Genomic DNA, 14,175 nt, shown 5'->3' on the forward strand with positions numbered 1-14,175 from the left:
TTTCAGACCTTTTGTCTGACTTAGTGCTTAGCTCAGATAAGATAATTATAGTGGGCGATTTTAACATCCACACAGATGCTGAGAATGACAGCCTCAACACTGCATTTAATCTATTATTAGACTCTATCGGCTTTGCTCAAAAAGTAAATGAGTCCACCCACCACTTTAATCATATTTTAGATCTTGTTCTGACTTATGGTATGGAAATAGAAGACTTAACAGTATTCCCTGAAAACTCCCTTTTGTCTGATCATTTTTTAATAACATTTACATTTACCCTGATGGACTACCCTGCAGTGGGGAATAAGTTTCATTACACTAGAAGTCTTTCAGAAAGCGCTGTAACTAGGTTTAAGGATATGATTCCTTCTTTATGTTCTCTAATGTCATATACCAACACAGAGCAGAGTAGCTACCTAAACTCTGTAAGGGAGTTAGAGTATCTTGTCAATAGTTTTACATCCTCATTGAAGACAACTTTGGATGCTGTAGCTCCTCTGAAAAAGAGAGCTTTAAATCAGAAGTGTCTGACTCCGTGGTATAACTCACAAACTCGTAGCTTAAAGCTGATAACCCGTAAGTTGGAGAGGAAATGGCGTCTCACTAATTTAGAAGATCTTCACTTAGCCTGGAAAAAGAGTTTGTTGCTCTATAAGAAAGCCCTTTGTGAAGCTAGGACATCTTTCTACTCATCACTAATTGAAGAAAATAAGAACAACCCCAGGTTTCTTTTCAGCACTGTAGCCAGGCTGACAAAGAGTCAGAGCTCTATTGAGCTGAGTATTCCATTAACTTTAACTAGTAATGACTTCATGACTTTCTTTGCTAACAAAATTTTGACTATTAGAGAAAAAATTACTCATAACCATCCCAAAGATGTATCGTTATCTTTGGCTGCTTTCAGTGATGCCGGTATTTGGTTAGACTCTTTCTCTCCGATTGTTCTGTCTGAGTTATTTTCATTAGTTACTTCATCCAAACCATCAACATGCTTATTAGACCCCATTCCTGCCAGGTTGCTCAAGGAAGTCCTACCATTATTTAATGCTTCAATCTTAAATATGATCAATCTATCTTTGTTAGTTGGTTATGTACCACAGGTCTTTAAGGTGGCAGTAATTAAACCATTACTTAAAAAGCCATCACTTGACCCAGCTATCTTAGCTAATTATAGGCCAATCTCCAACCTTCCTTTTCTCTCAAAGATTCTTGAGAGGGTAGTTGTAAAACAGCTAACTGATCACCTGCAGAGGAATGGTCTATTTGAAGAGTTTCAGTCAGGTTTTAGAATTCATCATAGTACAGAAACAGCATTAGTGAAGGTTACAAATGATCTTCTTATGGCTTCGGACAGTGGACTTATCTCTGTGCTTGTTCTGTTGGACCTCAGTGCTGCTTTTGATACTGTTGACCATAAAATTTTATTACAGAGATTAGAGCATGTCATAGGTATTAAAGGCATTGCGCTGCGGTGGTTTGAATCATATTTGTCTAATAGATTACAGTTTGTTCATGTAAATGGGGAATCTTCTTCACAGACTAAAGTTAATTATGGAGTTCCACAAGGTTCTGTGCTAGGACCAATTTTATTCACTTTATACATGCTTCCCTTGGGCAGTATTATTAGACGGTATTGCTTAAATTTTCATTGTTACGCAGATGATACCCAGCTTTATCTATCCATGAAGCCAGAGGATACGCACCAATTAGCTAGAATTTAAAATTCTTCTTCTTACTTATAAGGTTTTGAATAATCAGGTCCCATCTTATCTTAGGGACCTCGTAGTACCATATTACCCCATTAGAGCGCTTCGCTCTCAGACTGCGGGCTTACTTGTAGTTCCTAGGGTTTGTAAGAGTAGAATGGGAGGCAGAGCCTTCAGCTTTCAGGCTCCTCTCCTGTGGAACCAGCTCCCAATTCAGATCAGGGAGACAGATACCCTCTCTACTTTTAAGATTAGGCTTAAAACTTTCCTTTTCGCTAAGGCTTATAGTTAGGGCTGGATCGGGTGACCCTGGACCATCCCTTGGTTATGTTGCTTTAGACGTAGACTGTGTTTCATAATTATTGTATGGCCTTGCCTTGCAATGTGGAGCGCCTTGGGGCAACTGTTTGTTGTGATTTGGCGCTATACAAGAAAAAAGTTGATTGATTGATTGATTTCTCCATCTTGCTGTGGGCCAGCAGTCCATGTCCATCTGATGATTTATTTTGTCCAGACTGTGTCAAATGACATCCAATATGCTGTCCAACACATGTTTGTCTATCTTGCTCAATTTTTTTATTATTATTATTTTAAGAGTCCTTACATTACACACCACAAGTTGGGTGCTTGCTGCACAAGCTACTGTTCATTTCTCCATGTTGTTCTGGCTCAGAAATCCATGTCCAGCTAATGATTTGGTTGATGTAACTGCGTTACATCACATCCAATATGCTGTCTAATGCACACTTATTTGTCCATCTTGCTTATTTTTTTGGAATTTAAAAATCTCTGTTTGAAGTAACTTCGCAGTCTGTGGTGTGCACATGTACCACACTGAGTTCCTGTCAGGCTCCCAGGGAAGCACGTGTTAAAAAGTGAGTTCCACACGCAGGAAAAAAAGGTGCTACTTACACATAAAAGTGGCATTTTGGACAGATGAGACTTATACTGCATAAAATATAATAGAAATTACGTCTTCTGTATTGGAATTGTAGCAGAAATACACCATCTTCTTTTCCACTCCTCCATAAAGCTGTGGGCAGCTGTGCTACAGTTCTGGTTCTGATCTTAAAAGGGGCTGAGGAGCGCTGTGGTGGTATCATCAGACGTACCAAAGAAAAAAGTGCCCTCGTTAGACTTTGCTTGTTCGGCAATTTAAGAAAGCACTTACATCCTGGACGGAAATCATCTGCATCAAACATTTAACAGTGTGCCCACAGCCACAGGAGCCGGCTGAACCGCATTAAGCCTCCTGCATTTATATGTGTAATAGCTATTTTAATATCTTACAATATGGTAAATTAATCATTTAAACCCATTTATTGAAATCAAACCCACATGAAGCTGAATGCTTGATGTTCTAACAGGCAGCGGGTGAAAAGCCTGTATTTTCGATGTGTGACTGTTGGTGGTTTTATCTTTTATTGTCTGGTCTGGTGTGGCTGTTGATGAACACGGTCTGGATCTGAGGTCAGGGGTTAAGTTAGCTGTCGTTATGTCACAGCAGAAGGGAAGATTAGAGCAGCGTGATGTCGTTTTAAGTGTCAAATAATATGTAAGAGGGTATAAAGCACGGCTGACACTGTGACGCTGCAAAGATTTACAAAAACTTTAAAGCAAAGAAACGCCGGCGGACGCTCCTGAAGGCATCCTCAATGAGACTGCGCCATGACACACAGTGAGGCAGACGGGGCTACGTCTCTGATGATGCCTTAATGCCCTCTGAAACAGAATATTTGTGAGGAAGGAAAGATTTACTGCGATTGTGCCTAAACTAGCAGGAGGATCACGGTGATTCAGCACCGCGTGAAACCGCACTGTTGTAACTTAACTCAAGACGGGTCGTTTATCCACCTGATCTGGAACCTTAGCCTGGGATTCGGATGTTAAAACGTGAGACTTAATGTCCACACTGGCATCTCAGAGATGTTTCCAAAAGATTTTACAAACACAAACATCATGAAATCAGACCACAGGCTAAATCCGACAAACATCAGGATAACAAAAATAACCCATAAATATTCGCCACTAGTCACATGATACAAACAACCAATGGGAGGCCTGCATAGTGTACTGCTTTGTCCCAAGCCTTGTGGTTGGCTGCCAAGTCCAGTAAACATCAAAATGGTCGACAGGAACAACTCTGACAACATTTTGCTTTAATCAATGCTTGATTTTGCTGGAAATTATCACATTTTCCCCCAAAAACTGGAATTCTGGGAATTTCTGGAAACCTTTCATCACTGCAGACTCGTGTCCTGTCCAGGGTGAACCCACCTCACACCCTATGACTGCTGGGATAGGCTACAGCTCCCCATGACTCTTAACTGGAGTAAATAGTTGAAGATGAATGAGTGAGTGAAATGTGGCAATAAAGAAATCAAACATTCACACCAAATACTTGTCAAAATCTCTGGAAGAGATCAGTTTTCTTGGGTTTTAGCTTTGTGATTCAACTGGAATCTTTGGTTAAAACCATGGGTGACCATACGTTTACCATAGCTGCCCCAAAATTCAGGAATAGCTTACCCCTTCATATCAAGGCCCTCAACAGATACTTTTAATTACTTGTTAGTAGTAGTACAGTACTGCAGTCACACAGCTGCTGGTTTAAATGTTCTCTGTAAAAAAAATCTGATTGGACTAACTTTGGACTGTCAGAGAAAACCAAAGTGGGTGGACGGTACCCACTCACAGACAATGAGAATAAATAGTTCAGGTTTAAACCAAAGATGTTTTTTGTGACACAACTGTGCTAACCACTAGACTCACTGTACCACCCAGTAATGTACAGTGGATTTGGGAAGCATACACAACACTTCACTTTTTCCACATTGTGGCCTCCATCATGAAAACTGAGTGATCGGGGGAGAAGCACCTTAGTCAGGGAGGTGACCAAGGACCCGATGGTCACTCTGTCAGAGCTCCAGCATTCATTTGTGGAGAGAGGAGAACCTTCCAGAAGGACAACCATCTCTGCAGCGACCCACCAATCAGGCCTGTATGGTAGAGTGGCCAGATGGAAGCCACTCCTTAGTAAAAGGCACATGGCAGTCCACCTGGAGTTTGACAAAAGGCACCTGAAGGACTCTGAAACCAGGAGAAACAGAATTCTCTGGTCTGAAGAGACAAAGATTGAACTCTTTGGCATCATGTTTGGAGGAAACCAGACACCATCCCTACAGTGAAGCATGGTGGTGGCTGTGTGGATGTTTTTCAGCAGCAGGAACTGGGAGACTAGTCAGGATTGAGGGAAAGATGTACAGAGACATCCTGGATAAAAACCTGCTCCAGAGCGCTCTTGACCTCAGACTTGGGTGACGGTTCATCTTTCAGCAGGACAATGACCCTAAGCACACAGCCAAGATATCAAAGGAGTGGCTTCAAGACAACTCTGTGAATGTCCTAGAGTGGCCCAGCCAGAGCCCAGACCTGAATCCAACTGAACATCTCTGGAGAGATCTGAAAATGTCTGTGCACCAACGCTCCCCATCTAACCTGATGAAGCTTGAGAGGTGCTGCAAAGAGGAATGGACCAAACTGTCCAAATATAGGTGCACCATCATATTCAAGAAGAACTGAGGCTGTAATTGCTGCCGAAGGTGCATCAACAAAGTATTGAGGAAAGGGTGTGAATACACATGACTTCTTAGTTTTTTATTATTATTATTTTTGATTAATTTGCAAAACAAAAAAAAAACATAATGACATTTGATGTTGTCATTATGGGGTTCCGTGAGTAAAATTTTGAGGGGAAAAAATTAATTTACTCCATTTTGGAATAAGGCTGGAACATAACAAAATGTGGAAAAAAGTGCAGCACTGTGAATACTTTCCGGATGCACTGTAGTTCCATCTATGTAAAGCATATCTGAATATTGTGCCATATAAACTGCAAAAACCAGGATTTGTTGGTCCGTGGTCTCTTTGTTCTGCCTGACAATAGCAGCGCACCAACACTGTGCCTTAAGACCAACACACCCAGTGTGCACTCGCTGCTCAAACAACGTGGCCCCTGAGACCAAAAATAACAACTGTCTGGACATGAGCAGTGACACTTGTTTTGTTCTGGATGGACGATCGGGGCTCTGAAAGGGAATGGAGCCACATGTGAAGGCTTCAGGACTTGAGTGTATGCAGAAAGTCCATCAAACCCATCATGTGTGTGTGGATGTGCAAAACGATGACTCCACACAAGATGATACATTTTAAAGTGCTGTAAAACCTAGCTGTAGAGGGGAGGATCAAACCGTGGTCCGGTTCCTTACCTGAAACTCATATCTGGTGCCACATGTGGCCAAAAACAGTGCATTTAATCAGAGACACTGCAACGCCGTCGTCCCTGGATTGATGGATAAACAGACATTGTACCAGATACTGTCGTCTCCTTCAACTGCAGGCCTGGCGTGGCTCAGCTCGGCCCCCGCAGAGACTGCAGCTGTCAGGTGGCCTCGCAACAGGCCGATTGAAACGGTGCGACCTTGAGAGCAGATTGAATGCGTTTGTCATCGGAGGGACACGTGTGGATTCCACCTTCCTAATAAGAAGCTTTGCAGCTCGCTGACTGATGTCTGGGTGGAAGGTGCTGCTGATTTGGGTTAATAAAACTGAGACATCAGGAATGAGGGAAATGGTGTCCTCCCATGTGTAAGCAGCGTGCACACACACACAAACACACACACACGGAAATAAGACCAAAATGAATAAAAAGCCACAAATCACAATCTGGCTCAGCAGGTTTTTCACAGCAGCTGTCGTCCTCAAACAGATGCTCTACAGGCCAAGTCAGGCCCCCAGACCAGCCGTTTACAGTCTTCTCGAGGCCTCATCTTGTCTGATTAAATATGACCTGCATGATGGTTTTCATTATTGGTGGTCAAAGTAATTACTGATGAGTACTACAAACAAGATCGTGTGGTTTTTTTGACCAATCACAGTCTGCTGAGAGCACCACACGTCGGGCCCAGCCAATCAGATGTCACGAAGTGGAACATCACAACTTCACAAACATGACTGAGGGGATTTTAAGATCTGGAACCTGTTGTACTTCTGCTCCTTTAACGTGAATCAGCTCCAGTTGGACGCTGTCACAAGCAAAGTGTGATGCTTTATGATACATGAAGCCACTGCTGATTGTCTTTACATCAAATAATGACATCATTCAAGAAATTTGGCTGATTCAAGACAAATTCCACATCAGTGAATACCGAACGAAACCAGCTGCCAGAAGAGTTTTTAAAAAAAGCTATACTGACACTTTTCAGGGCAATTCATAGAACATGCTTTTATTAATTAATTAATTAATCAATCCAGGGTTCTAGCCACGGTGGGCAGCGCCGGGTGGCCCCGCTTGGTACTGCAAATTTCCACCCGGCTCTCACGTTCAAATTGGCTGTGCCACTCAACACAAAATGAACTGAAATGTTTCTGAAAATGTACCAGTTCGATAATATTTCAAGCTTATAGAGTCATAGCTTTCCAATATTAAACCAACAATTAAAGTAATAAGAAACATATTTCTCATTTTCTTCATATCAAATCGCAAACAGCAGAGATCGGAGAGTCAGCGCCTTCTATGGCCACAGAGCTTTGAACGGGAGCAGCTGGAAACAGTGTCTCTGCTCTGAACTGAAGAAAAAAAAAGCCACCATGAAAATTCTACATTAAATAATCCAATGGTCCTTCTGTAGCTGATGACATATTCAGAAATTTGCATTTATTTTTCAGTTGAAAGAGTTTGTGTTTCCAAAAAGCTCCGCGTTTCAAAAACAGCTCACAGAGTGAGTGATCAGAGACAGAGAGAGAGAGAGAGAGGAGGAGGAGGAGGGTCACAGTGTCTGTGAAAGAGGTGAAAAGCTGATCCACAAAGTTTTTCATTTAAAAGAGAAGGTTTGATAAATCAGTCCAGGTTCAGCTCTTGTTCAAACCACACAATTAGGTGTTATACAACCCCTGGCAAAAATTATGGAATCACCGGCCTCGGAGGATGTTCATTCAGTTGTTTAATTTTGTAGAAAAAAATCAGATCACAGACATGACACAAAACTAAAGTCATTTCAAATGGCAACTTTCTGGCTTTAAGAAACACTATAAGAAATCAAGAAAAAAAGATTGTGGCAGTCAGTAACGGTTACTTTTTTAGACCAAGCAGAGGAAAAAAATATGGAATCACTCAATTCTGAGGAAAAAATTATGGAATCACCCTGTAAATTTTCATCCCCAAAACTAACACCTGCATCATATCAGATCTGCTCGTTAGTCTGCATCTAAAAAGGAGTGAACACACCTTGGAGAGCTGTTGCACCAAGTGGACTGACATGAATCATGGCTCCAACACGAGAGATGTCAATTGAAACAAAGGAGAGGATTATCAAACTCTTAAAAGAGAGTAAATCATCACGCAATGTTGCAAAAGATGTTGGTTGTTCACAGTCAGCTGTGTCTAAACTCTGGACCAAATACAAACAACATGGGAAGGTTGTTAAAGGCAAACATACTGGTAGACCAAGGAAGACATCAAAGTGTCAAGACAGAAAACTTAAAGCAATATGTCTCAAAAATCGAAAAATGTACAACAAAACAAATGAGGAACGAATGGGAGGAAACTGGAGTCAACGTCTGTGACCGAACTGTAAGAAACCGCCTAAAGGAAATGGGATTTACATACAGAAAAGCTAAACGAAAGCCATCATTAACACCTAAACAGAAAAAAACAAGGTTACAATGGGCTAAGGAAAAGCAATCGTGGACTGTGGATGACTGGATGAAAGTCATATTCAGTGATGAATCTCGAATCTGCATTGGGCAAGGTGATGATGCTGGAACTTTTGTTTGGTGCCTTTCCAATGAGATTTATAAAGATGACTGCCTGAAGAGAACATGTAAATTTCCACAGTCATTGATGATATGGGGCTGCATGTAAGGTAAAGGCAATGGGGAGATGGCTGTCATTACATCATCAATAAATGCACAAGTTTACGTTGATATTTTGGACAATTGAAAGGATGTTTGGGGATGATGAAATCATTTTTCAAGATGATAATGCATCTTGCCATAGAGCAAAACCTGCAAAAACATTCCTTGCAAAAAGACACATAGGGTCAATGTCATGGCACAGGGTCAATGTCAATGAGCAGATCTGATTTGATGCAGGTGTTAATTTGGGCGATGAAAATTTACAGGGTGATTCCATAATTTTTTCCTCAGAATTGAGTGATTCCATATTTTTTTCCTCTGCTTGGTCTAAAAAGTAACCGTTACTGACTGCCACAATCTTTTTTTCTTGATTTCTTATAGTGTTTCTTAAAGCCAGAAAGTTGCCATTTGAAATGACTTTAGTTTTGTGTCATGTCTGTGATCTGCTTTTTTTCTACAAAATTAAACAACTGAATGAACATCCTCTGAGGCCGGTGATTCCATAATTTTTGCCAGGGGTTGTATTGTTTAAAAAGAAAAAGTCAAATTGTTGGGAAAAAAACCCCCCAACAAAAATACAAAATTGTCAGGATGACAGATAACCTGCCTGCTTCACTGGATTAAAAGCTACTGTGTACCATTTTTGAAGAAGAGACTAAATGCTATAGCCATTAAATATTAATGTTTTTAACATTTTCAATGTTATTTAATTTATTAACTTAGACTTTGACAGAAACATGCAAAAAAGAACTTTGAGCTTACAAATATTCCAACATAAATATAATTCTTTGTTTATTATTCTTACGTTCAATTCGTCTAAAACCACCAAAAATTACTTAAAATAAGCCTCCATCCCAAACTTCCTTAATTAACCACCTGTGCTGTGGCCAGGTGAGATGTGGGCATGTCCTTGTTTTGCTGGGATCCTCAGCACTGAAGCACCTGTGTTTTGGATCACGTACAGAGGAAAGCACCACATATCCAAAATGTCTTTGGTGATGTTACCTCACAAAGCAGGTGATGCTCCTCATTTTAGTCTACCAACATAACCACTCCTTTGATGCAAAGTCCATCGAAGACACCGACTACCAAAGACATCCAGGCTTCCCCACACATCACTGGTTAGCATGCAGATCTCACAACCAATAAGACAAAAAGCACCAGAAACCTAACGACCTTTTTTTTAATGTTAGTTGTTGCACAAAGCACTTAGTCAGCTAAAGTTTTGCGTTCCCCGACTAAAGATTTTAGCCTGGTACAGAGGAGGCTAATCTTATTTTAGTTGACAAAACATCAGTGTCTTACCTCAAAAATGGCAGCTATCATGTACCACCACTTGATGGAACACTCAAGAGCACCCTTACATCACTTGTATTCCTTCAGAAGGAGAGCTTCCTCCACTTTTGGACATGGTTGCTGCAGATGACTATCATGATGTGTTTGTGACAGTTCTCACATTAGCCACTGGGTGGCTACGCAGAGCAGCATTGTGTGCACAAAAAGGCTTGTAGAAGTGTAGAAGAAGAAACTGAGGAGTAGAACTGCTAGGCTAAGAGCTCAGCAGTTTGTGTAGGTCCGTAAGTGTGAATAAAGCCAGTTAACAGTTAATAGTTGAGGACAACAATCAACATGAAACTAAACAAAACTGTTGCGTACTGGAGCCATCTCTTGGCAACAGCACAAATCAAATCAATTTCATTTATATAGCGCCAAATCACAACAAACAGTTGCCCCAAGGCGCCTTATATTGTAAGGCAAGGCCACACAATAATTACGGAAAAACCCCAACGGTCAAAACGACCCCCTGTGAGCAAGCACTTGGCTACAGTGGGAAGGAAAAACTCCCTTTTAACAGGAAGAAACCTCCAGCAGAACCAGGCTCAGGGAGGGGCAGTCTTCTGCTGGGACTGGTTGGGGCTGAGGGAGAGAACCAGGAAAAAGACATGCTGTGGAGGGGAGCAGAGATCGATCACTAATGATTAAATGCAGAGTGGTGCATACAGAGCAAAAAGAGAAAGAAACAGTGCATCATGGGAACCCCCCAGCAGTCTACGTCTATAGCAGCATAACTAAGGGATGGTTCAGGGTCACCTGATCCTGCCCTAACTATAAGCTTTAGCAAAAAGGAAAGTTTTAAGCCTAATCTTAAAAGTAGAGAGGGTGTCTGTCTCCCTGATCTGAATTGGGAGCTGGTTCCACAGGAGAGGAGCCTGAAAGCTGAAGGCTCTGCCTCCCATTCTACTCTTACAAACCCTAGGAACTACAAGTAAGCCTGCAGTCTGAGAGCGAAGCACTCTATTGGGGTGATATGGTACTATGAGGTCCCTAAGATAAGATGGGACCTGATTATTCAAAACCTTATAAGTAAGAAGAAGAATTTTAAATTCTATTCTAGAATTTAGAATAGGCCGTTATACCCGTGAAAATCATCAACTCACATAAGACAGCCAATCTACAAGTTTAGCCACTGATGTGAAACGGTGATTAGACGGATGATGTTGGATGACTAACCATAGTCGATTACATAAGTTTAGCAGACTGAAAGATTAGACTGCTTTATGAAACCAGGGCATGAACCTTTATCCTCCTGCAAAGGTATCAGCATTCAGGGGCAGGTTTCACTGTGTGAAGGACAAGTAGACCAAATTTTGAAGAACACACTGAAATTTTCATGATGGGTCCAGAACAATGTGTAGAATCATAGAGTAAGTCCTTGGAAATCCCCCTTTTGGCTTTTTCCTAAATGGCCGCCATTTGACTTATTTTACATGTTGTTGCTTCTGAAAAGGTTAGAAACCTGATTTAATTGTCTAAATGTGTGTATTAGGGCAAATGAAACAATGATTGTCTTGTGGTTTTGGGTATTAGAAATGTTGGAGACTCAGAGGCAAAACTGACTACCACCAGTTTTGGCTGAATTCTCACTTGCATGTCATTTCCTCTTTAGATTATTTCAATCAGATTTCACATTTGTCTCTCTCTCTCTCTCTCTCTCTCTCTCTCTCTCTCTCACACATGCACATGCACATGCACGCACACACACACACACACACACAAAACTAGCACTAATATTGGTTGAGTTGAAGAGACTAGCTAAGAGAGTTTATAGACAGCTCTTTGGGATTTTTTTTTTTCTATCCTTAAGCAAATGTTTTAGCCTGTGTTGATGTTTAAGCGTACTGCTACAGTCACATTAGCTACAAATGATGGCAACAAACATTTAGCTTTGCCGCTCGATGGACATTCCCGGGGCGTGCACCCCAAAAACTCTGCAAAATGTAAATCAGTTGAGAGGTGTTACCTGGTCGCAAAAACAGTGTTTTAGTGTTTATTTCTCACTAACTTTTACAAAATATGGAAACATTTTACATTTATCCAGAAATAGAGCTAATTTGGAGCGTGTTTGCCATCTTGGATTATTTCGTATGAATGAACAACCAGCTGATGTCACGCTGATTATTCACTCGGAGTCGCTGTGTCGCATCACTCAGCATTTGCATTAAATAGACTTCTGCTCTATTTTGGCCCCAGCTAGTTGGCAGCAGAGCGACGGTTGTCTCTTACCGCTGCAAAACGCCCACTCTGATTGAAAGTGAGAGTCTTGGACATTATTGAGGGACTGCACTTGGACTAAAGATCCACCTGATGGAGAAGTTTGCACTGAATTTGTGTCCTTTCAGTGGAGGTCATCCACAGTCAAACCGAGGTGACCGTTAGCGGCCTGTGTGTCTGATGCGCGACTCGTTTCCACTGACAGGTGACAACCTAAAGCGCCGATCCATCAGCGCTAATACGTTTGACTTCGCCGATCAACAGTGCGGTTCAGTATACGTGAAGCTCTTAAACGAATGCCAAGCCAACGAGAGGATACAGTAAGTGCCTGGAGCAAAGCGAGGTCTCTGCGCTATTAATATGAGTAAAGCAGATATCTCCAGGAAGAGGCGCTTTAATTTATGTCTCCTGCTTCCCGCTGTTAGTCTCCAAATCCAAAGAGAAAAAAAAGTCTGGACCGGTTTGAAAATATAGTCAACGTGTCAATAAAGTGGTGCTTTTTGTGGCGCTAATGTTGTAGATGTCAGCACAACATGTGCACTGAGACTCCGTAAATCACGTCTTCCATCAGCGCTGATGATGTTTTTACCAAAACATCCCACGGAAAAGCAATTTGAAGCCTCTCGGTAACGATGAAGCAAATGGCTAATGGTGATCGTGGCGGCATTAGCGGCAGCCCCACCAATCATAATCAAGACAGTGCTGATTAACACGTGGCGCTCCTTCATAAACAAGCTCTCTGCATTAAATAACAATTACGCCCGCTCGCCTTCCATCCCGCCGCCACTGCGCTTTATGACAGCTTCAGAATCTGCAATGAGCTGAAGCACAAACCGTGTTCTTCTTCTGCCCTTTTTGATTCCTCGTACGTCTAAAATAATTTTCCTCTTGCTCTAATTCATGAAAAATACATGAGCTGTTTTTAAAGGTGGGAAAAAGTGCTGCAAAAACACATTTATTTTCACATTTCAATGGGAAAAAAAAAATCCAGCTCGCTCTGGTTTTGCTGTTCATCTTGACTCTGAACATGATCTGACCTTTGACCTGCCTGGTTTTGTCTTCTCTGTTTTTTTAGTCAGCTAAAGCTGCAGGAGATCAAGGAGCAGGTGCTTCCAGCTAAAGTGCTGCTTCAGAGTTCATCTGGAAATATGAATTTTAAACTGAAATAAATCACATTTGTCAAGAGTTTGTAAACACAGAAATCTCGCCGCTCATCAGCATGTTTTTACATCCACCATTTTTGTCCACAACAGTGGTGGCGAGTTCCGGTTAGAGAGTCAAGATACAGAAAGCATCCACAACATGCAGTCTGGCACTCATACACACACACACACACATATATATATATATATATATATATATATATATATATACGAGGGCTGTCAATAAAGTAACGGTCCTTTTTATTTTTTTCAAAAACTATATGGATTTCATTCATATGTTTTTACGTCAGACATGCTTGAACCCTCGTGCGCATGCGTGAGTTTTTCCACGCCTGTCGGTGACGTCATTCGCCTGTGAGCACTCCTTGTGGGAGGAGTCGTCCAGCCCCTCGTCGGAATTCCTTTGTCTGAGAAGTTGCTGAGAGACTGGCGCGTTGTTTGATCAAAAGTTTTTCTAAACCTGTGAGACACATCGAAGTGGACATGGTTCGAAAAATTAAGCTGGTTTTCAGTGAAAATTTTAACGGCTGATGAGAGATTTTGAGGTGATTCTGTCGCTTTAAGGACTTCCCACGGTGCGAGACGTCACGCAGCGCTCTCAGCCGCAGTCGTCAGCCTGTTCAAGCTGAAAACCTCCACATTTCAGGTTCTATTGATCCAGGACGTCGTGAGAGAACAGAGAAGTTTCAGAAGAAGTCGGTTTCAGCATTTTATCCGGATATTCCACTGTTAAAGGAGATTTTTTTAATGAAAGACGTGCGGACGGGTCCGCGCGTCGGGACGCAGCCGCCGCGACGCTCCGCCACAGGAAAAACACCTCTGTTGAAAGCCTTAAGGAC

At 41.7% G+C, this 14,175-nt stretch overlaps 1 protein-coding gene across 1 annotated transcript in view; it reads right to left on the reverse strand.

The window, feature by feature from the left end:
* LOC117509313 (seizure protein 6-like) overlaps nucleotides 1–14,175 on the reverse strand; it is a 458,377-nt gene that overhangs the window by 383,642 nt on the left and 60,560 nt on the right. Inside the window, exon 2 of the mRNA XM_034168976.1 lies at nucleotides 3,163–3,165. Coding sequence (XP_034024867.1) covers nucleotides 3,163–3,165 — 3 coding nt within the window. The remainder of the gene's footprint in view (nucleotides 1–3,162; nucleotides 3,166–14,175) is intronic.

Source organism: Thalassophryne amazonica, chromosome 4, assembly GCF_902500255.1.
Source record: "Thalassophryne amazonica chromosome 4, fThaAma1.1, whole genome shotgun sequence".
In the NCBI taxonomy this organism is placed as follows: domain Eukaryota; kingdom Metazoa; phylum Chordata; class Actinopteri; order Batrachoidiformes; family Batrachoididae; genus Thalassophryne; species Thalassophryne amazonica.